Consider the following 17,489-nt stretch of genomic DNA (forward strand, 5'->3'; position numbering starts at 1 on the left):
GCAGCCAGAGGGAAGCCCTGGATTCCCACACCAGGGCTGCCCCCATCCCTTCCCTGGTGACAGGGCTGGCAGCATTCCCCTGGGCAGGCACAGAATGCTGTTTGCCACGTTCAGCAGTGTGCGTGGCTGTCCTGGGCTGCCCAGGCGGTGCTGGAGGCAGCACTGCCAGAGTGCCCTGCTGGGGGAGGCTGCTCGCTCCTGCTGGGCACACAGATGGTCCCAGCAACCTCGGGGGAAGCACAGGCTGCCTGCTTTGCAGCCTGCCTGCTCCTCCAAACTACAGCCAGGCATCGAGACAGCCCAGGTTACCCAAACCTGTGCTGGGAGGAGGGGAGGGCTGCGTTCCACGAGCCAGCTCGCAGCATATGGCACAGAGCGGTGGCTGGGCAGGGACAGCAGGCTGGGCTGCTGCAAACCCCTCCTCAGAGATCTCTGAGAGCTTGGAAGGGACATTTCTTGGACAGTAGTGGCTGTAAGCAGTCCAGGAATGGATATAACGAGCTTATTATGGAGACCATGTGCCAGGAGCAGCGTTTCCATAGTATTTATCATAGGATCACAGGATGGCTGAAGTTGGAAGGGACCACTGGAGGTCATCCAGGCCAACCTCCCCACTCAGGCAGGGCTCCCTGGAGCTCAGGATTGTGTCCAGATGGCCAGGCTGGAGTGGAGAATACAGTGAGTTATGTGTGGGAGGTGTCTGCCTCTCGTGGGCTGAGACGAGTCTGCTGGGGCTTGACACAACAGAAATGGGATCTGTGGAAGTGGCTCTTTTCAATGTTCCTAATGTTCCTGTCCAGGCTCATAGTTAGAATTCACTTTAAAGGGTAAAAAAAAAAAAAAAAAAAAAAAAAAAGGCTATTTTCTCACCGTGGTCTGTATGTAAACAGCTTTCTAAGGACTGAAGAGCTTTTGTGATCACTGCCACACAAGCAATGCATTCCCAGAGCAGGGATGGCGGGATTGTGCTGAGCCTGGAGGTGCTCTGCACAAATAGGAGCGCACACAATCTGCACAGTGTAAATCTGTGTTAAAAAGGGGCATCTGCAATACTAACTGTCACTTAAGATGGCTAAAAGTCTGTTTCTTTAATGGGAGTTGGAGAAAATAAGGACAAAAAGAATGTGATTAACGATGTTCTGGGTGAAATACTGTGCTGTCTCATTGAACGTCGTTAATTGGTGGTTGTAGATCTAAAATCCAGTCAATTTAGCAAGCAGATTCTTTTTAAGCCGTCAGTCTTGTGCTATAACACAGAGCTCACACCACACCCTCCTCCACAGCCCAGCAGAGCTCCTGGGCCATACCTGGGAATTGTCTGGTTTTGGGGGAAGCACTTCCAGCAGTACCTGGTGGTTATCTGCAGCGCACAGCAGGAGCTGGGCACATCCCATCTGCCTTTTGTTCAAAATGGTGCCTGAAAATGCCTCTTACATAAGTGCCCTTGGATCTTGCAGCGGGTGATTCACAGGTTTAGCTGACATTAACTCATCTTCATGATGCCATTTCACGTGGGAGGTGCTGTCCTTTCATGCTCGAGCTGCCACAAGATCATGGTCCAAGTAGCAGCCCAAATTTAGCTTGTATGTATTGCTGATGTGACTTTTAAGTCTTACACTGTTTGGGGCTTGATGGAAACTTATTTTTCAGCTTGGCGGTGGGAAATCACATCTAAACTGCTCTCTGCACTCAGAATGTATTTATGGGTTTTTTTGAGGGTGGGAGCAGTGGACTGGTGCCCAGTGAGCTGAAGTGTGTGGAACATTGAGACAAATGAACCAGAAGGCTTTTGATACATTCATCATGACATCCAGCCAGTGTTTAAAAACATGGAATATGATCAGAGATACAGGTTTTTTGTGTCTTGAAGTAACTGAAAGTTCTTAGTGTGAGGTTGGTACCATTATAGCATAGTTGGAATTTTGTGTGAGGCTCTGGTGAAGGGACTTAATTAGTGGTGAAATTCATTATTTTTCTCGTCCTGAAACTCACCTTGTTAAAATGCTACTAACTGTGCAGTTCTTACTAGGTTTTCTACCACTTCCTTCAAGTCTTCAGTCCAGTAGAATCTTCTGACTCCGCCTAATACCCAGAGCCTTGCTGGCCACACCAGTTCTTGGGCAGGAGAATCTCCCCTGGCCATGTCTGGGGGATGTGGGCTGTGTGGGACAGCCTTGGAGCAGCCTGGTCTGCTGGGAGGTGTCCCTGCCCAGGGGAAATGGGCTTTAAAGTCCCTTCCAACTCAATTTCCACTTTAGACATTGCTGGCAGTGCTCTGGTGCTGATCCAGCTCCTTTAAGCTGGGGTGTAAGGGCAGGACTGTGTCTGAGCTGGGAGGTTTTGTTCCAGCCTGACTCTGTGCTGTTCCTGAGGCTGCTCTTCCCAGACTCCTGGGAGGAGAGTGTTGCTTTCCTTGGCAGAGCTTTGCACATCTGCCGGGACCCACAGGGGCACGGAACATCATTCACACCCAGCAGGCTGAAATAAAAATCCTGGAAAGCTCCAATAGCCTTTAGGTGGGGTTGGAGGTTTCCTGGCAACATCTGCCAAATGCTGTTCAGAACATTCACCTGCAGGAGCCTCGCAGGGTTCCCTGCTCCTCATACAAGGAGCATCATTTCTGTAGCCATCAATGAATTCTGTCTGGAGCTCTCTCCCTTGAAGGTAACCTGTTCCTCTGCATTACAGATGCTGGACGATTTTATACACTACAGAAGAACAACCTGTGCCGGGTGCAGGTTTGGTTTTGAGGCACGTTCTGTGCTCAAAGCGAGGCTTAATCAAATGCATTGATCCTTGTATTGCTGTGTAAAGGTTCAGCTCAATCTTTTCTTTTGTAAAAAATGGAATTAGAATGCTCTGTAATACGTGGTTCCTGTGTACTCTGAGTCTCCTACAGTAACATCAGGGCCTGTGGCTTGTGGGAAGATGCATTTCAGATGGAGTCTGATTATTCAGTGGATGTTTGACATGCTGTTAGGAGCCTTGGCTTTTCCCCAGTTCTTTTTATTTTGATTGAAGTGACAGCTCTAAGGAGGTAAGATCTGAGTGTCAGGGGTGGCTCTGTGAACTATTTAAAGCCCTGTCCACTTGTGGGTTCTTACAGAAAGGTTTGGCTTCTGCTTTTGGCTGGTTTTGTACCACACTGTGCACCCCCAGACATAAATCCTAGACAAATATGAGTTTCAAAACTGTTAAAATTACTTGCTGTATGCTTTTACAGGACATTGCCATAACTTACTGCCCAAATAAGTACCTGCTCAGCTAGGAATTGTTGCAGGGATAGTTGTGTTTCTCAGTCCATATCACACACTTTAGTGGTTCTGAGCAGTGTTTCATTTGGAAAATGATTACATAATGAGCAAGAGGAAAGCTGGTCTTGGAGATGCCTTTGGAAGCAGCTTTACCTTGTGCTGTTCCCCTTCTAAGTGCAGCTTTAGATCTAAACAACAAATCAGATGCCACATTATTATGGCTCTTGGGGGCAATAACGAGAATTGAACATTTCCTGCAGGCATAAGCAGAAATCCTTGGGATGAGGAAAAGCCACTGAAGGAATTCTGCTGCTGCTGCTGGGTTTTGAGGTTCTGCTGTCACCTCAGTGAACAGGAGACCTGGAACCTCTCGCATTCCCAGTCTGAAGGGCTTTTCCATCTTGTGCTTTTCCCAACATTTGCTTTGAAATTGTGTTATTCCTGTAAATGGCTTCCAGATTTTAGGAGCTGACACTTCAATCCAAGGATGGTTTACTGCAAAATTGCCAACTAAGTCAGCAACTGGAAGCCAAGATAGTTGGCTTGCTGTTCTCCTGCATGGGGTTTTTATAGGAGGATAGTGGTGACAAGGATTAAACCTTTTGGCAGCATGAGTGGAGCTGGTTTCTGAAATATCCATGTTTTGGATATGGACTGATAGACAGTGATGGCAGTACTTAGTTAAAAATCATTCAGGATTTTGATGGTCACTTTGGTTTGCAGCCCTCAGTAAACCTCAAGTGCTGTGGTTTTTTGTTTTTCTTTACATTTGGTTTTGGTTCAAGGTTTGTTATGATGGTGCCTGTTCCTCCTGGCCTCTGCTTGCAATGAAATTACAGTAATTACTACTGGTAGGAAAATAATTTCTGCTTCTCTTGGCCATAACAATCTCAAAAAGGATGTGTTTCACTGTATTTCCTACTGAGAATGAAATTCCTGGGGTCAGGAAGAAGACAAACTTGTATTTCAATAGGAGTGTAATATTGTAATATTTAGTTCTACTCAAAATGAAAACTTGGAAACCATCCAGCGCTGAGGAGAGAAATCTTGGAGAACGTTGCGTGACATTTACCTCATCAGTGATACAACTCAGATAGCTAAATGGAATCTGTGCTGTTCCAAGTACTACAGCATAGAAGATATTCTATATATTGTGGGTTGTTTTTTTTTTTCCTTTAAGGTCCACCTTGGAATAAATAACACAGGATACTGCCAGAAGCCTTTTCCACCTTTCTCCTTGTCTCAGCAGTGCCAGTATAATTTCTTTTGTGTGGGTCAAAAGGAAAAAAAAAACCTAACCCAGAGCCCAGCACATGCTTCCTCTGTGAGCAGAAACATTAAATATTGATCCCCAACCCTGCCTTTCAAAGAATGCTTAAAGAAAATCGAATGCTTTGTCTCAAACTACAAGCAGTGGGTTCTTTCAGCTCTGTGTTCATTCAATCCTGCTCATCAATTACTCTTTCCCGCAGCAAAATTGACCAGCTCTGAACAACTCTTCTGAATTTACACGAGTAAACCTTACCCTTGAACATGCACATTGAGCGGCTGCGAAATTTCCCAACTTTTCTGGGAAACCTGAAATAAATGAGGGGTGGTGGGCGCCCCTTGGCTCTTTGCTGTGATCACCCTCAGCTCACAGGAGACAGTCCCTGGCTCTGGAACAGGAGAAATGCGCGGCAGGACGGCAGCTTGGGGTGCCCGCTGCCACTGCAGTGGCACTGGTGTGCTTTCAGCACTGGGAGACTTCTCCCTGTTGCATTAGTTTGTTATTCCAGCCCAGGGGAAAGGCAAGAAATTAAGACATTAATTGGTGTCTGCTGTATTTGAGAACTTGAAAGCACAAGCAATTACATGAACATCTTTCCCAGCGTAAGGTGTGTGCTCTGCCAGATGGAATTTGCTGAGAGCTGAGTGTGGGAAGGTGGCACTTAAACACTGGATTCATTAATTTTGTCATTACTCCTGGGAGTGCAGGGCTGAGCTCAGCTTCATGGGGCTTCTGTGTTGAGAACACTGCTTTGAAGTTGTTGTGTCTATTAAACAACTGTTTTTTACCTGTTTTTTAGTTCTTAAAGAGCTTCCCTTGTCTTTGGGGAGGCAGCTTTGGGAGTGAGGGAGGAAAGGAATTGGTCAAACAGTTCTGTTTTCTTCTGGATTTTTGTTTGGTGCTGAAATTTGAATATTATGTTCCCATTTCTCCTTGGAGATGAAATCCTTTTCAGTGGGAATAATCCTGAATTACGTTTCTTTGCATAAAAATATTGGAGAAAGAGGAGAGGCTTTGTTCCAAGCTGGATTGATGAAAGTATCTCACCTTTAACCTGCCTCTCTGTAAGTTATTACATCTTATCCCTCCTTTTTGGACATTTCTGAAATTCAGAAGAGAGTGATGTTTTAAGGATTTAACATTACCTTTATTTGCCAACCTTGGCCCTTTCTGAGTGTCTGATAAAGCTGAGTGTTGGATTCCAGACCTATTTGCCTGTGACCTTTTCAGTTAAAGTGTGAAGAAGAGATGAAGACAAAAATTAAAATGTATAAAATAATCTGCTTCTATAATAATAGTGTCAGAGTGTTGCTTCCTGCTTCTAAGGATGGAAAAGAAACCTCTGTGCATGTTTGAGGAAGATGTTTATTGAGGATTCAGAGGATGTCACCTGTTTTAATATTGCAGTTATTGACTTCAGCTGTTAACTGGGTTTTAACTTCTAATAGATTTCCTCGAAGCCTAAGTAGATGTGTTTCTTTTCTAAATGTCTTATTAGCAGAAAAAGTACAGCAAGCCCTAGAGACACTCGCTGAAGTACAGAGGGAGAAGGTGTAGCAGGGACAGACAGCGAGGACACGGGGCTTGGGGTGGAACAGGATGGATTTGTCCCTGGGCTCCCCGACAAGACTGGAGGGCGGGGGTGAACAGAAGATTTTATACAGCAGCTCAGGAGTAGGGGTGTAGGAAAGTGAACCAATGAGGATATGGGAAGAGAGGAGTATAAGGTGGGGCAAATAGCTTATGAGCCTATCAGGGAAAATGCGGGGGGAGGGAAATAATGCACAGTAACAAATAGGGTGTGGAGGGCAACAAGACGGACACAGAACTCTCTGGAGAAAGGGGCAGGGATAGGGAGGATTGACAACTTGGAAGCGAGGAGGTTAGGGAAGGGCTTGGGAAATTTAGCAACTGGGGAAGAAATGGGATGGAGCAAACATGGATTCAGAGCAAAACACACCCCAACAAGAAGGTGCATGGCTTTTGAATGATAAATGCTGGAAATAACTGTGTCCTAAGTATTTGTGTATTACTTTACAGGTCTGAAGGTGACAGCTCAAGAAGCCTCAGGTATGTGTACATCATCTTGATGTCTTTGTTCTAAGAAAATACTTTATTTAAAAGCATCATATGGAAATAGATTTTTTAAAAATGTAGACATTATTGGTTGTGCTTAGCATGCCATTGGTGTTTTGAGTAAATGTTTTTCTCCCTTGGAGAAGTTACTGAATGATTCCATCTCCAGTTTGGTTTGAGAGTGAGGGATTAGTTTGGATCATTACAAAAGATTTATGGTTAGTTCTTGGTGCCCCCAGTACACGTTCCTGCTCGGCAGCCCTGTGCCAGTGTCCTGCCAGTTTTGCGGCAGCATCTGTGCTGAGGGGACATCCATGGACTTGTTCTGGCTTTCTTTGCAGTCTCCTCTTTTCCACCTGACAGGCAGTGCCTTCATTGACTCGTTACAATGCTCATTCTACACTTGGAAGCTTCAGATAACATGCAGTATTTAATGTTATTGTCTGATACTTCACTTCCAGCTTACTCACTTGGTGTTTTACACTCGGGGTGGTTTTTGTTCCTACCTCTCTGCACACGTGGCTGAGTCAGGCTTGTAGAGCTTACAAAAGTGCTCTCAACATGACTGAGATCTGCAAATTCCATCCTTGAATCGGAAAGTGTTCCATATTCATTAGAGCATTGCCATTAAACAGGTGCCTTGACTCTCCAGCAGTGTGACTATTGATCAGTGATTATAAGGTTCATGATATTGACTGTGGCTTCACCACAGTTCCCTGCAGTGTGTTTTGGGGACTGTCAGGACATTACATCTTAAGGCATTGTGTTTCTTTATTGTAAAACCCCAAAGCCGAGGCAGGACCTTCCCTGCAGGCCTTGCAGAATTAAGATCGAGTTCTAACCCACAGGTGTGCAGACTACCCCCAAGAACAGGTGAGCTGCAGAACAGTCAGATACCAGAAACCCAGAAGTCTGTAAGAAAGGATTAAAGATCCTCTGAGGTGCTTTTGACCTCCAGCAGAATTCAGGCTCGGTGTGGTGTGGACCTGAGCTTGAGGCTGTGCAGGGTGAGGTAGGAATCTGTCCAATGCACAGCAGGGAGCTGGGTCTGATCCCCAGGCTGCCTGTGGGCATCACCACACTTGGGTTTTCAGCTCCCAGCAGAGCTGCCAATGTGCTGGCTGGCTGTGGAAGGACTAATGCTGGCCAGCTGCTGCAAACTGGAAGCAATGCCCCTGGTGTATGGGTTTTCAGCAGTGTGGGCATGTTTCAGCCTCAGTGATCACTCCTGTGTGTCCCTGAGCCTCCTGTGGGATTTGGCTGCTCCCATGGATGTGTGTGTGGAGCTCCTCTCTTGCAGAGTGTGTTTGGGGGGTTTAGGCAGTGCCCAGGCACAGCTGCAAGCTCTGGTTTGGTGCTCCCTGAAAACCAAACTCCAGCCCTGGCTTCTGCCAGGCACCTTCGTGCTCTGGGGCGTTTCATTCGGGGTTGTTGGACTGACAGGGCAAGGCACTGGTGGAAGGTGTTTGCCAGAGCCATTCCCACCTCAGAGGAAGGGTCTGCTTGGGCTTGTGCCCCTCTGGGACCTGGCAGTGCCACATGTTGCACCTGGCTGGGCTGCAGTGCTGGGCTGCTGGTGCCATCTTGGTGTGTGAGGCTGTCAGGGAATGAATTCTGTTATTCAGTGTGAGCTTCAGCTGCTCCAAGACTTCTCTGACAGCCTGATTTTAACCAGACTGATGCAGTAGCAGGCAATCAGTGTAAACTCTCTATTCTCCCTCTTAAACTGCATTTTCTCTGAGGTGAAGTGTCACTGTGCTTTTGTGTTTCTGCCTGTACAACATCCTGGTCAGCTGTGGTCTTGTCTTGGACAAAAGCTCCCAAAGCTCTGTTGATGTTTGAGCAGCATCTTTATGTTGTGGTTAATTTGCTTCCTACTGTTTTTCCTTTCTTTTTGGCAGATGAAGATGAAATGTAATTCTCTCAAATGAAATGATCAGGGCAGTCTGGGGAGTAGTGCTTCATCTCTGGAGTGATCATTGTTCCTGCTCACAGAGGCATCAGCAAAATAGCAACAAATCCAAATGCTGGCCAGCCAAATGGGTCCTTGAAATCAAGGGGTGCAAGGAGCCACGAGCAGGTGGGAAGGCAGGGATAAAATGTCCTGTCTCAGTGTTAACTGGGCAGACAGCAGGTGCAGTGAAGTTATAAGGGCTTGTGTTCGTGGCCAGTAAATGCAAGTATTGCTTAGGATTGGTTGAGTCACAGCCATTGACGCTGAGGATAAAAGGATCACTCCAACTAAACTGAGATGCAGCCAGAGATGTTGGTCTCTCCCAGCTGGGTGAGTGTAATCAGGCTCCTGACCCAGAGATTGCTCTGGAATAGCTGGTGTTTTTCATGCTGGAATGGAATATCCAATACAAGTGATGCCCTGGAATTTTACACTGTGGCTCAGTTGCAAAGGATGTTGCCCTGGTGGATTTGTTTTCAGTAGCTTTATAGCTGCTTGTAACGAGGAAATTGCATCCACAAGATGTTTTATAGTGCTGTGAAATGTAGAAAACACAGAATCTGTACAGAGACAAGGCTGACACAGCAAAGCAATATGATTCCAAATAATACATTAAAAACCAAAAATCAGCTTGACTTTATTTCTTTAATTTGGCTTTCTCATTGTGACAAAAAGTCATTAATTATCCTGTTGTACAAACCCTTAAAATTCTTTCTGCTTATAATACAGTTGTACTGTATCCCTTTGGTTTCCCTTTGGAGAATGCCACATAATTTCCAAGCTGACGTATTTGTTAAATCTGTTAAAATGGGGAGATTGCTTTGAACACCTTGCATTCTGAGGTGTAATGCACACACACAATGTGGAGCTGTCAGTGTGATGAGATGCTTTAATTAGCTGTCTTTTGTTCACATGTTTCCAGGAGAAAATGCAATTTGTTTTACGAGGCATTTTGATATTTAGTGGTATGAGGTGACAGCCATGATGAAGATGTCTGTGCGGTATATCCTGTCAAACTTTGCAGGGATTGTCTCAAAGTTGAGTAGCAGATGTTCCTTTTCCCTCTGCCCAGGCCTTGTGTGTTTGAAAATCACGAGAGGAGAAGATTTGAGCAGTGTGAGGTGCAGAGGGGTTCAGGGAGCAGCTCTGATGAGCAAACCTCTGAAACCTGCCCAGAAACAGCACCTTTAGGTTTTTGTTTCTTTCCGCTTGCTCCTTCCTAGTTGTGTGCTTTTAAAGGAGAAACAAGGTACAAAATGAAGGCAGCTCTAACAAAACTGCATAAAAGGAGAGGCTTTCATGGCTCCTGAGCTGAGAGGTGCCAAGGCTGTTGCCAAAAAGGTGTGGTGTCCTAGGAGGAGCTATGAAATTGGCCCAGAAAGAATGAAAAGGCTGAAGTTTAATTTAAAATTAAGAAGAAAGAAAAAAGGGCAGCTGAGGTACCAATTATGGGGAAAACATCAGCTAAGTTATTTAGCTGAACTAAAATAAAATTGTGATTTTTTTTCCCGCATCTGTAATAGACAGAGGAAATGTGTGGAGTTGTGTCAGTTGAGGATCACACAGGAAGGCTGATTCCTTGTACAGGTGCACAGCAGATGAAGTGGAAAAGTAATTGTCTAATTTGCTTTAGAACAGGAGAGAATTGTGGAGCATCAGGCTCCTGTGCTGGGTGGAGTGGGAGGATTGGCTGTGAAACAGACCCTGACAAACTGCAGGGAGGAGTAGAGAAAGTCCAGCAGGCAGCAAAGTTTAAGGATCTCTTTGTTTTCTTTTATTGCTGGAAAACCTGCTTGAGCTGTGTGACTCAGCCTCCTCCCTGAGACCTGCAAAGTACAATTAAACACAGAGACTTGTAAAGCTAATTTTAAAGTTGGAGTGTATTGCTGTGCCATCTAAATGACTCAGTGTCTATATGTAAAAATGGCCTTTTCTGGTTGGTCTTAATCATTCTGTAATGACTCTGCTACAGTTTTATCACTGGTCCTTAAAAGGTGCAAATTCATCACTTGTTAGTAATTTTAAAACCTCCCAAATTTTCTTCCAATAGATTTTTACATAAATGTCAGGCTGACCCTCTCCAGTGGAATGGAATCTGATGAGTCTCCTGATGTTAGTTTAAATTAGTTTTATTGCTGCTAACAGAAATAAAACATATGGAAACAGCTTCTGGTAGTTGAGATGGCTGTGGAGCTTCCAGGAGCTTTCAAATGAAGATTTAATCTGAATTTCAGAATGAAAGGACAGTAATTCATCAGATTGTCAGAACTGCTTCTATGTAATTTTTAACAGTGACGATACATTTGTGATGTTAAAAAAAAAATCCCTTTTTTGCCCTCCCAAAAGTTGTATGAAACATAGAGCCAACCAGATTTCTTTATTTCAGTCCCAGTGTCTTGCCTATGGAGCTTAACCTGCACATGCTGGTGAGCAGGAGGGATGTGTTTGTGGTTTGATGGTGTTCAAAAGGTGCCCATAATTCTGTGTTTATATGGATTTTTATTTTTCTGGATTTCTTAGTGAGAATCTTCAGGCCCATCATGATGTTTCATCAATGCAGATGATTCTATCACAGCCACAGCTCCACCAATGTTTTGTACAAAAATATCCTGCATGAACTCCATCTGTTTTCCCTCTTTAATACCATAACTTTAGACTCAATCCTCAAGGAAGTCCAAGAGCATTGTGAATGGGTGAATTAGAGAAAAAAAGGATGTTGGGTTTTTGGAAGGAGTTGTGTAAACACAGGTAGATGTCTGTTTACAAGCAGATGAAGTTTTTGCATCGGGCCATGCATTATGTTAATAGTTTGACTTGTGAATTGCTGCAATTCTGCTTTTTCTACTGAAAAGCAGAACCAAGTGGCTGAATGTTGGATGCCATCCAGGTGGGTACAGCAGCACATGGGAGCGTTTTGCCCACACTTATTTCCACTGGGAACAGACAGCTGTAATTTATGGATCCGAGCGCTGATTGTGCTCCACAGAATTCTCTCAGCAGCTGTTGAATTTGCAATCTCAGAAGGACAAAGCTTTGTGAATGGTTTCATATTAATTCAGTGCAGCTCATTTCTATCCCCAGCTCTTGGAGGGGCTGCTCTGGTTATCTGTGAGATAAGGCTGTTTAATGAGCAACATGTGTGCACAGCTCAATTTGGGGAGCAGCACCGGAGGATTGCTCTTTGGAATGTAGAAAGTGTTTTGAGTTTCCTTCATTATTTTGCCATTCTCTTAGGATTGCTTTTGTTCTTTTGTATTAGAATTAACAGGAAAAGCTAGGTGAATCTTGGGGTTGGAATGGGAATATAAAGAAAGGGGAAATGTGGGGTGTTTTGTACTTCCTGTGTGCTTTGTAATTTTCTTGGAGGGCTTTTCCCCTGCTTTGTGCTGTGGGCAGGACAAATGTGCATTTCTCTCTTCGTTCAGCCACCTGCAGCTGCCTGAGAGGTCTCAGTCCTGCAAAACAGAACTGGGACATAGCAAATTCAACAGAACCACTTGGGATCACAGAGTATCCTGAGTTGGAAGAGACCCACAAGGATCTCATAGTCCAACTCCATCCCCACTCTAGCAGAGTTCCAGAGGGGGGACAGGGTATGATCTGAAGCTCTCATATGGGTTTAAAGTAGTTATTCTATTTATGTATTTATTTGTAATGGAGATGCAGTGTTATTCACAGAGCCCTGTGAGGACAGGAATGAAACCTGACTTCAGGAACAGAATTAACCAGCATAATTTTCTCTGCAGAACATTGAAAACAGCCTGCGCCAGCTATCGGAAATCCATGTGCAAACTGCTGGGATCATGAGTAGGAGACAGGCACTTCTGTTGAGGAGTTGCCTCTATGCACTGGCGGAAAAAAAGTCTCTGCTTCCTTGCACATAATTTATTTCTTTGAAAAGAATTAATGTATGAGACATTTCTAGATAGGACTTGAAGCTAAAGCAATTTTCCTGTCGTGTTCTGCACACCAACAACTTAAAAGGCAGCATTTCCCCAGTTTTTCTTCCTGCTCTCATTGCTTTATGTAGGTGGTCATGGTTAGATTAATTCCATCCAACAGGAAAATATGCAGCAAAAAAAATAGATCTGTGAAAAAAATCTGATAACTTTCAAGTCCCTTGTTTATTTTTTGCTTTCCTAATCTGTATCTTAGGCAGTTTTATGCCTCCACGAAGCTCAAGAATGCTTCTTGGATTAGGAACTAACCACGATTCAGGTATCTAGTTCCTTATCTGGGGTGTTTTAATGATGCTTTTGGAAGTGTTCCAGTAAGTGCAATTGTCAATAAATGGAAGATGAAGTGAGCAAACTGTGTTGGGGAAGCTGAGAACAGGTACTAAAAACATAAAAACAAAAAGAAAACTTCAGGTTACCACAAAATGCATTGTAAATATTTGGAGTCAAGACTAAAGCTTCATTTGTATTTGTGACTGTAGCAGCCAAATATAGTATTGATTTCAAATTATGCTGATTTTGTTGTTGCTGGGTTTTTAAGTGGAGCTGTAGATTTTGCCCCTTCTCAGCAATGAACAAAAGGCAGTAAAAGAAAGGTTTTGCTGGAGATTGCTGGTTATTAAAGCTCAGTGAAGGCTGTAAGCTGTGAGTTCTTCCTGTGTGGAAGCTGTACCTTTAGTGCCTCCTTGCTTTGCCCCATCCTGAGCTGTCTTCTCAGGAGGAGAGGAGCAGAAAATGAAACCTTTCCCTTGTCTCCATAATGGAGACACTCCCTCACTGCTCAAATCCCATATTGATCCTGCATTCTCAGGAGATGAACAGATCTTTAAATCCCTGTCAGCTTAGTCTTGCCTAACTCCTGCATCAATTTGGCCTCATTAACTTTTCGTTGATTAAATCAAACACATTACTTGGGATACCCCTGTAATTTATTTATAATAATTAACTGTACCAGGGGAATAAGATTTCCTCCTCTGAATTTTAATTCAAGAAGCAGTATCTGTATGCAAAAGAAGAAATTGGAGCTAAAATTAATAGAGCTGCACAAAATACTATCTACATTTACCATACAACAAGTCTGTAGAAGATAAGCAGGAACTGACTTGCTCCTAGTCGAATTTTATTTGACCTGCCTTGTGTATGGTGCACTAATGATGAATCCCATACTCAAGAGCCATGATTTTAAGTGTTCCAAGAGCACAGTTAGCAAATGTTCTCTGGGTATCCTCAGGCTTTCCATTTCATCACTTATTTTTGTTTATTATACAAAGTAAATTTGATGTTTAGAACTGGTAAAGATTCGAGCGTATTTCTTGTTAAGATGAACCTTAAACTCCAGTCCATGACATCCTTCCTTTCTGGATCCTGCCAACCCATCCTGCATGAATTAGTATGACTTACCATTATTCTTTCTGGGTAAAAAACATCCCTTTGTGCTCAAGGAAATATCAGAAATCCAGCAAGAATTCATTTCAGCTGCTGGCCTTCTCATAACCCTTCTGCTTTGATGCATAAATTGAGGGAAGTTTCCACTCTGCAATGAAGATGAGTGTTGCAGCTTCACCCATTGTCATTTATTATGTGCTCAGAGTGTACTGAGATAAGCCTGGCTTGCCTGGGCTGTTACAGCTCTTGATTTTTTTGGCATTACCTATTTCTGCTGCTGTTGGTTTTGAAAGGAGCTGCTTTGAAAGCAGCTGCTGGTAAGTCACCTCCTGCCCAAAGTGTGCCCCTGCCAAGGGGACAGCAGCCTTGAGGCACAGGCACGGAGGACTGAAGAGCAGCCAGGAGATGCCAGGAGGGTGTTGTAGCCTTGCTTTGGTGGTGCACTTCACCTGTTGTGAAACAGCCTTTGTCTCTGAAGAGTGTGGCTGTGCACTGCAGTGGAATTGGTAACCCCATGGCTCTAAAATGTGCTGCACTTCCACCAATAATTTAATTGTGAGTTAGTTGGCTCTGCTGGATTTAGGTATCGGAACCATTTCACTGCCTGGCTGACAGACCTTGGAGAAGCACAAAAGAGTGTCTGGAAAAAGGCATCACCACTGAGGGGTGTGCACCTTGCAGGGGAGCGGAATTCTGTGTGGATTGCTTTGGGGTGCTCAGGAGGAACCAGGCAAAGAGCACTTCAGACTGGTAACACAAATAGAGCTCCCCTCATAGTCTAAACCAGTCTCTTTTGGAGATTCACCTTTATTTGTAAGTCAAAGAAGTTACTTTTTCAAATCCAGGTTCATAAAAAATAGTTTACTTAAGTCCTAGTGAGAAGCAGTCCTGCTTTATGTCAGTGTTAAATATACATAATGACTTCAGTATTTAAGAAGTTTTTGAGAATTCTTAAGGCATTTAAATCTATATTACTCCATGTATCTTAATCACACACAAAAAAATATTCTTCTAATTTCCTGTCTTGGCTCCATAGCAGATGCAGACATATGTATGTGTCTGTTAGTGAAACTGTGTAGGCAAAAAGAGTGGAAGCTTTAATATATTTTTCTTTCCTTTTTATTTGAATCAATTTTGTAGTAGAAGCAGTGTCAACATGTGCTGAGCAAGGCTGGACAAGGCAGAGGAAAAGCTCAAGGGTTACTCTTCACTTCACCTCACTGTGTTTATATTTTGTATAGGTTGTTAGCAGACAGACTTACATGTAGGAGACTTACAGACTTACAGACCTCACGTAGGAGGAGCAGGATTGCATTCTCACCTTCAGCCTCCTGTGTTTGAGTGCACAGATTTCCCAGGTGTGTTTCAGCTTCAGTGCTGCTGAGTCCTGAGCAGTTCTCAGACCCTGCTCAATGAGCCCTCCAAGAGTGACCCAAGTTCTAATTTACATTAGACCATTAAAACTACAACCTGAAATAACCCCCGAAATCCCACAGCCCATCCTGTGGGGTTGGGTGGGATCGTTTACAAAATTAAATGGGGAAGTGCTCCCACACAAACTCCAGGGGCAGCTGGCCTCTGAGTCCTCCCTCACCCCTCATCTCAGCCACTCCCAGGCTCAGGCTTTTATGGAGGTCTTTAATGGAGCTCAGTAATGAGCTTTTTAATTATCACTTGGAGGCCAAACATCCTGGCGCTGTTTCTCAGCCAGAACAGGTCAATCCTAAAGGTGTAGGATTAGATGGGAATCATAAAACTGATTATTTCTTGATTTTTCTTTGCACTTAGCCAGTGGCAAAATTGATACCTACTCCTTGAAAGGATGTAGGAGGCTATTAGGCAGTGGATAATTAACAATAGAAGGAGGGTGGAAAGGTACAATAAGACTGTAAATTAATTACTGGTTCTTTTTTGAGAAAGGACAGTGTGATTCCAGCAACTTGTCTGTTCTCAGTGCCAGCTACAAGTGGGCAATATTAGGGAATAAAATTATGCAAGTAGAAAATAAGTGCCCTTAATCAGATCTGCAAAAGAGGAGTTTTAATTTCTGTCTCCTGCCATATAAACCCTGAGCTCTTGCTTTGTCCTCCTTTCTCCTAATAGTAGTGCAAAGTATGATGGGCAGGAAATTTCCTCTTAAATGTAAGAACTAAGCAGTGGACAGTCAGCACTGACCCCCATGGGCTATTTCCAGTTAAACTCATCCTTCCTTCTGTAAATTCCCCAAGTGGTGTGGGATCTCTGGCTGGAGCAGCTTTGTTTTCCTGCAGCATTAGAAAAGCAAATGAACTCTGCCTGTCTGATGAAGGTCAAACATCTGTCCAAGCCACATGGATCCCATGCAGCTGTAAATAATTCTCACTAGGAAACAGAAGCTTGTCATTTATGCTCATTTTTTGGGGAGGTACAAGTTTAAGACATGGAGTTGTAGAGCTTTTACCCTTCAGCTGCTGTGCACATGAAGCACCTTTCACATTAAAACTTCATGTGCACTTAAGTGATGCTTAGATGAACTGCTGGCAAAAATCCAGATGAAAATAGGGGTGTTGAGAGATGGTGTGATGTGTGATGTGCATTTGCTATTTGGAACACCAGGAAACGAAAGCAGAAGGGGTTGAATGGTTGAGCCTTTTTAGAGCAGAGAGATATTTTTAGGTTTCCGGATTTAGAATATTTCCTTGAAGTCTTGTACCACCTTACTCAGTAATTCCTATTGAAAATAGAATGGTTTTTCTGTTGGGCTTTGTTCACTTTGCCTTGCATGCAAGCACTTGCAAATGTGATCATCACTGGCAGGAACCATCAGCCAAACAGAAATTCAGAAATTCTCTGTTCAAGAGAACCACCTCACAGATGGTGAGCTCAACATGCAATTATAACAGCTGTTCTTGAGAGAAAGTATTGATTCTAAAAGTTGTAGAAATGGAAAGAGAGGAGGAAAAAAAAAAAACAACAGCCGAAGAAGTTGTTTTTTTGTGTCTTTATTATTGAAAAAAGGTTATGGAAGAGCTTGGGGTGCCAGTAATGGAGTTGGAATGACCTGCTTGGGGTTGTAGGGTGATTCGTGTGGATGGGTCTGGATTAAAAATGGCATGTACCACCATGGAGGATAGAAAAGCAGCACTGTTAACCCAGGGAATCCACAATAGCTGGGAATACTGGGTTTATGTTCCTGCAGCTCCCTGGAGGTGGGAGCACAGTGTCAGGGGAAGATTCTCCCTGGAGATCTGTTAGGACAGACTTGTGCTTCTTGTTTCTGGATTCATTTGTGGTTGGCTTCTGTGTTTTTTTAATGAGGAAAAAAGCTTTAGCACCATGGTTGGGATAGTCTCTTGCTATCAGACCCAAAGTATCTTAAAGCTCCTTGTTGCTTTGGGCACTTGGGATGAGCTGGCTGTGAGAGGAGAATGGAGCTGATTTTTAGGACAGTGATTTTAAAACAGGTGTTTGTAGCCCTTCCTCTCTCCCCTTCCAAAGTGTAATTGCTTCAAAGCCACAGAATTGCCAGTAATCTCAAAACATTTTTCCATATCCTCTGGGTTGTTGGTAGGTTTTAGAGGGTGAGATTGCAAACTGGGGACAAAAAAGAGGTG

The 17,489-nt window shown here is 43.8% G+C and overlaps 1 protein-coding gene across 2 annotated transcripts in view; it reads left to right on the top strand.

Annotated features, from left to right (window-relative positions):
- Positions 1-17,489, top strand: part of LOC144246989 (IQ motif and SEC7 domain-containing protein 3-like) — a 125,447-nt gene that overhangs the window by 47,519 nt on the left and 60,439 nt on the right. For both annotated transcript variants that reach the window (XR_013340706.1, XM_077786044.1), the window contains exon 2: positions 6,565-6,594. Coding sequence is in view for 1 of the 2 variants with exons in the window: in XM_077786044.1 (XP_077642170.1) it covers positions 6,565-6,594 (30 nt within the window). In the remaining variant the exon portion in view is untranslated. The remainder of the gene's footprint in view (positions 1-6,564; positions 6,595-17,489) is intronic.

Source organism: Lonchura striata, chromosome 12 (genome assembly GCF_046129695.1).
Source record: "Lonchura striata isolate bLonStr1 chromosome 12, bLonStr1.mat, whole genome shotgun sequence".
Taxonomy (NCBI): domain Eukaryota; kingdom Metazoa; phylum Chordata; class Aves; order Passeriformes; family Estrildidae; genus Lonchura; species Lonchura striata.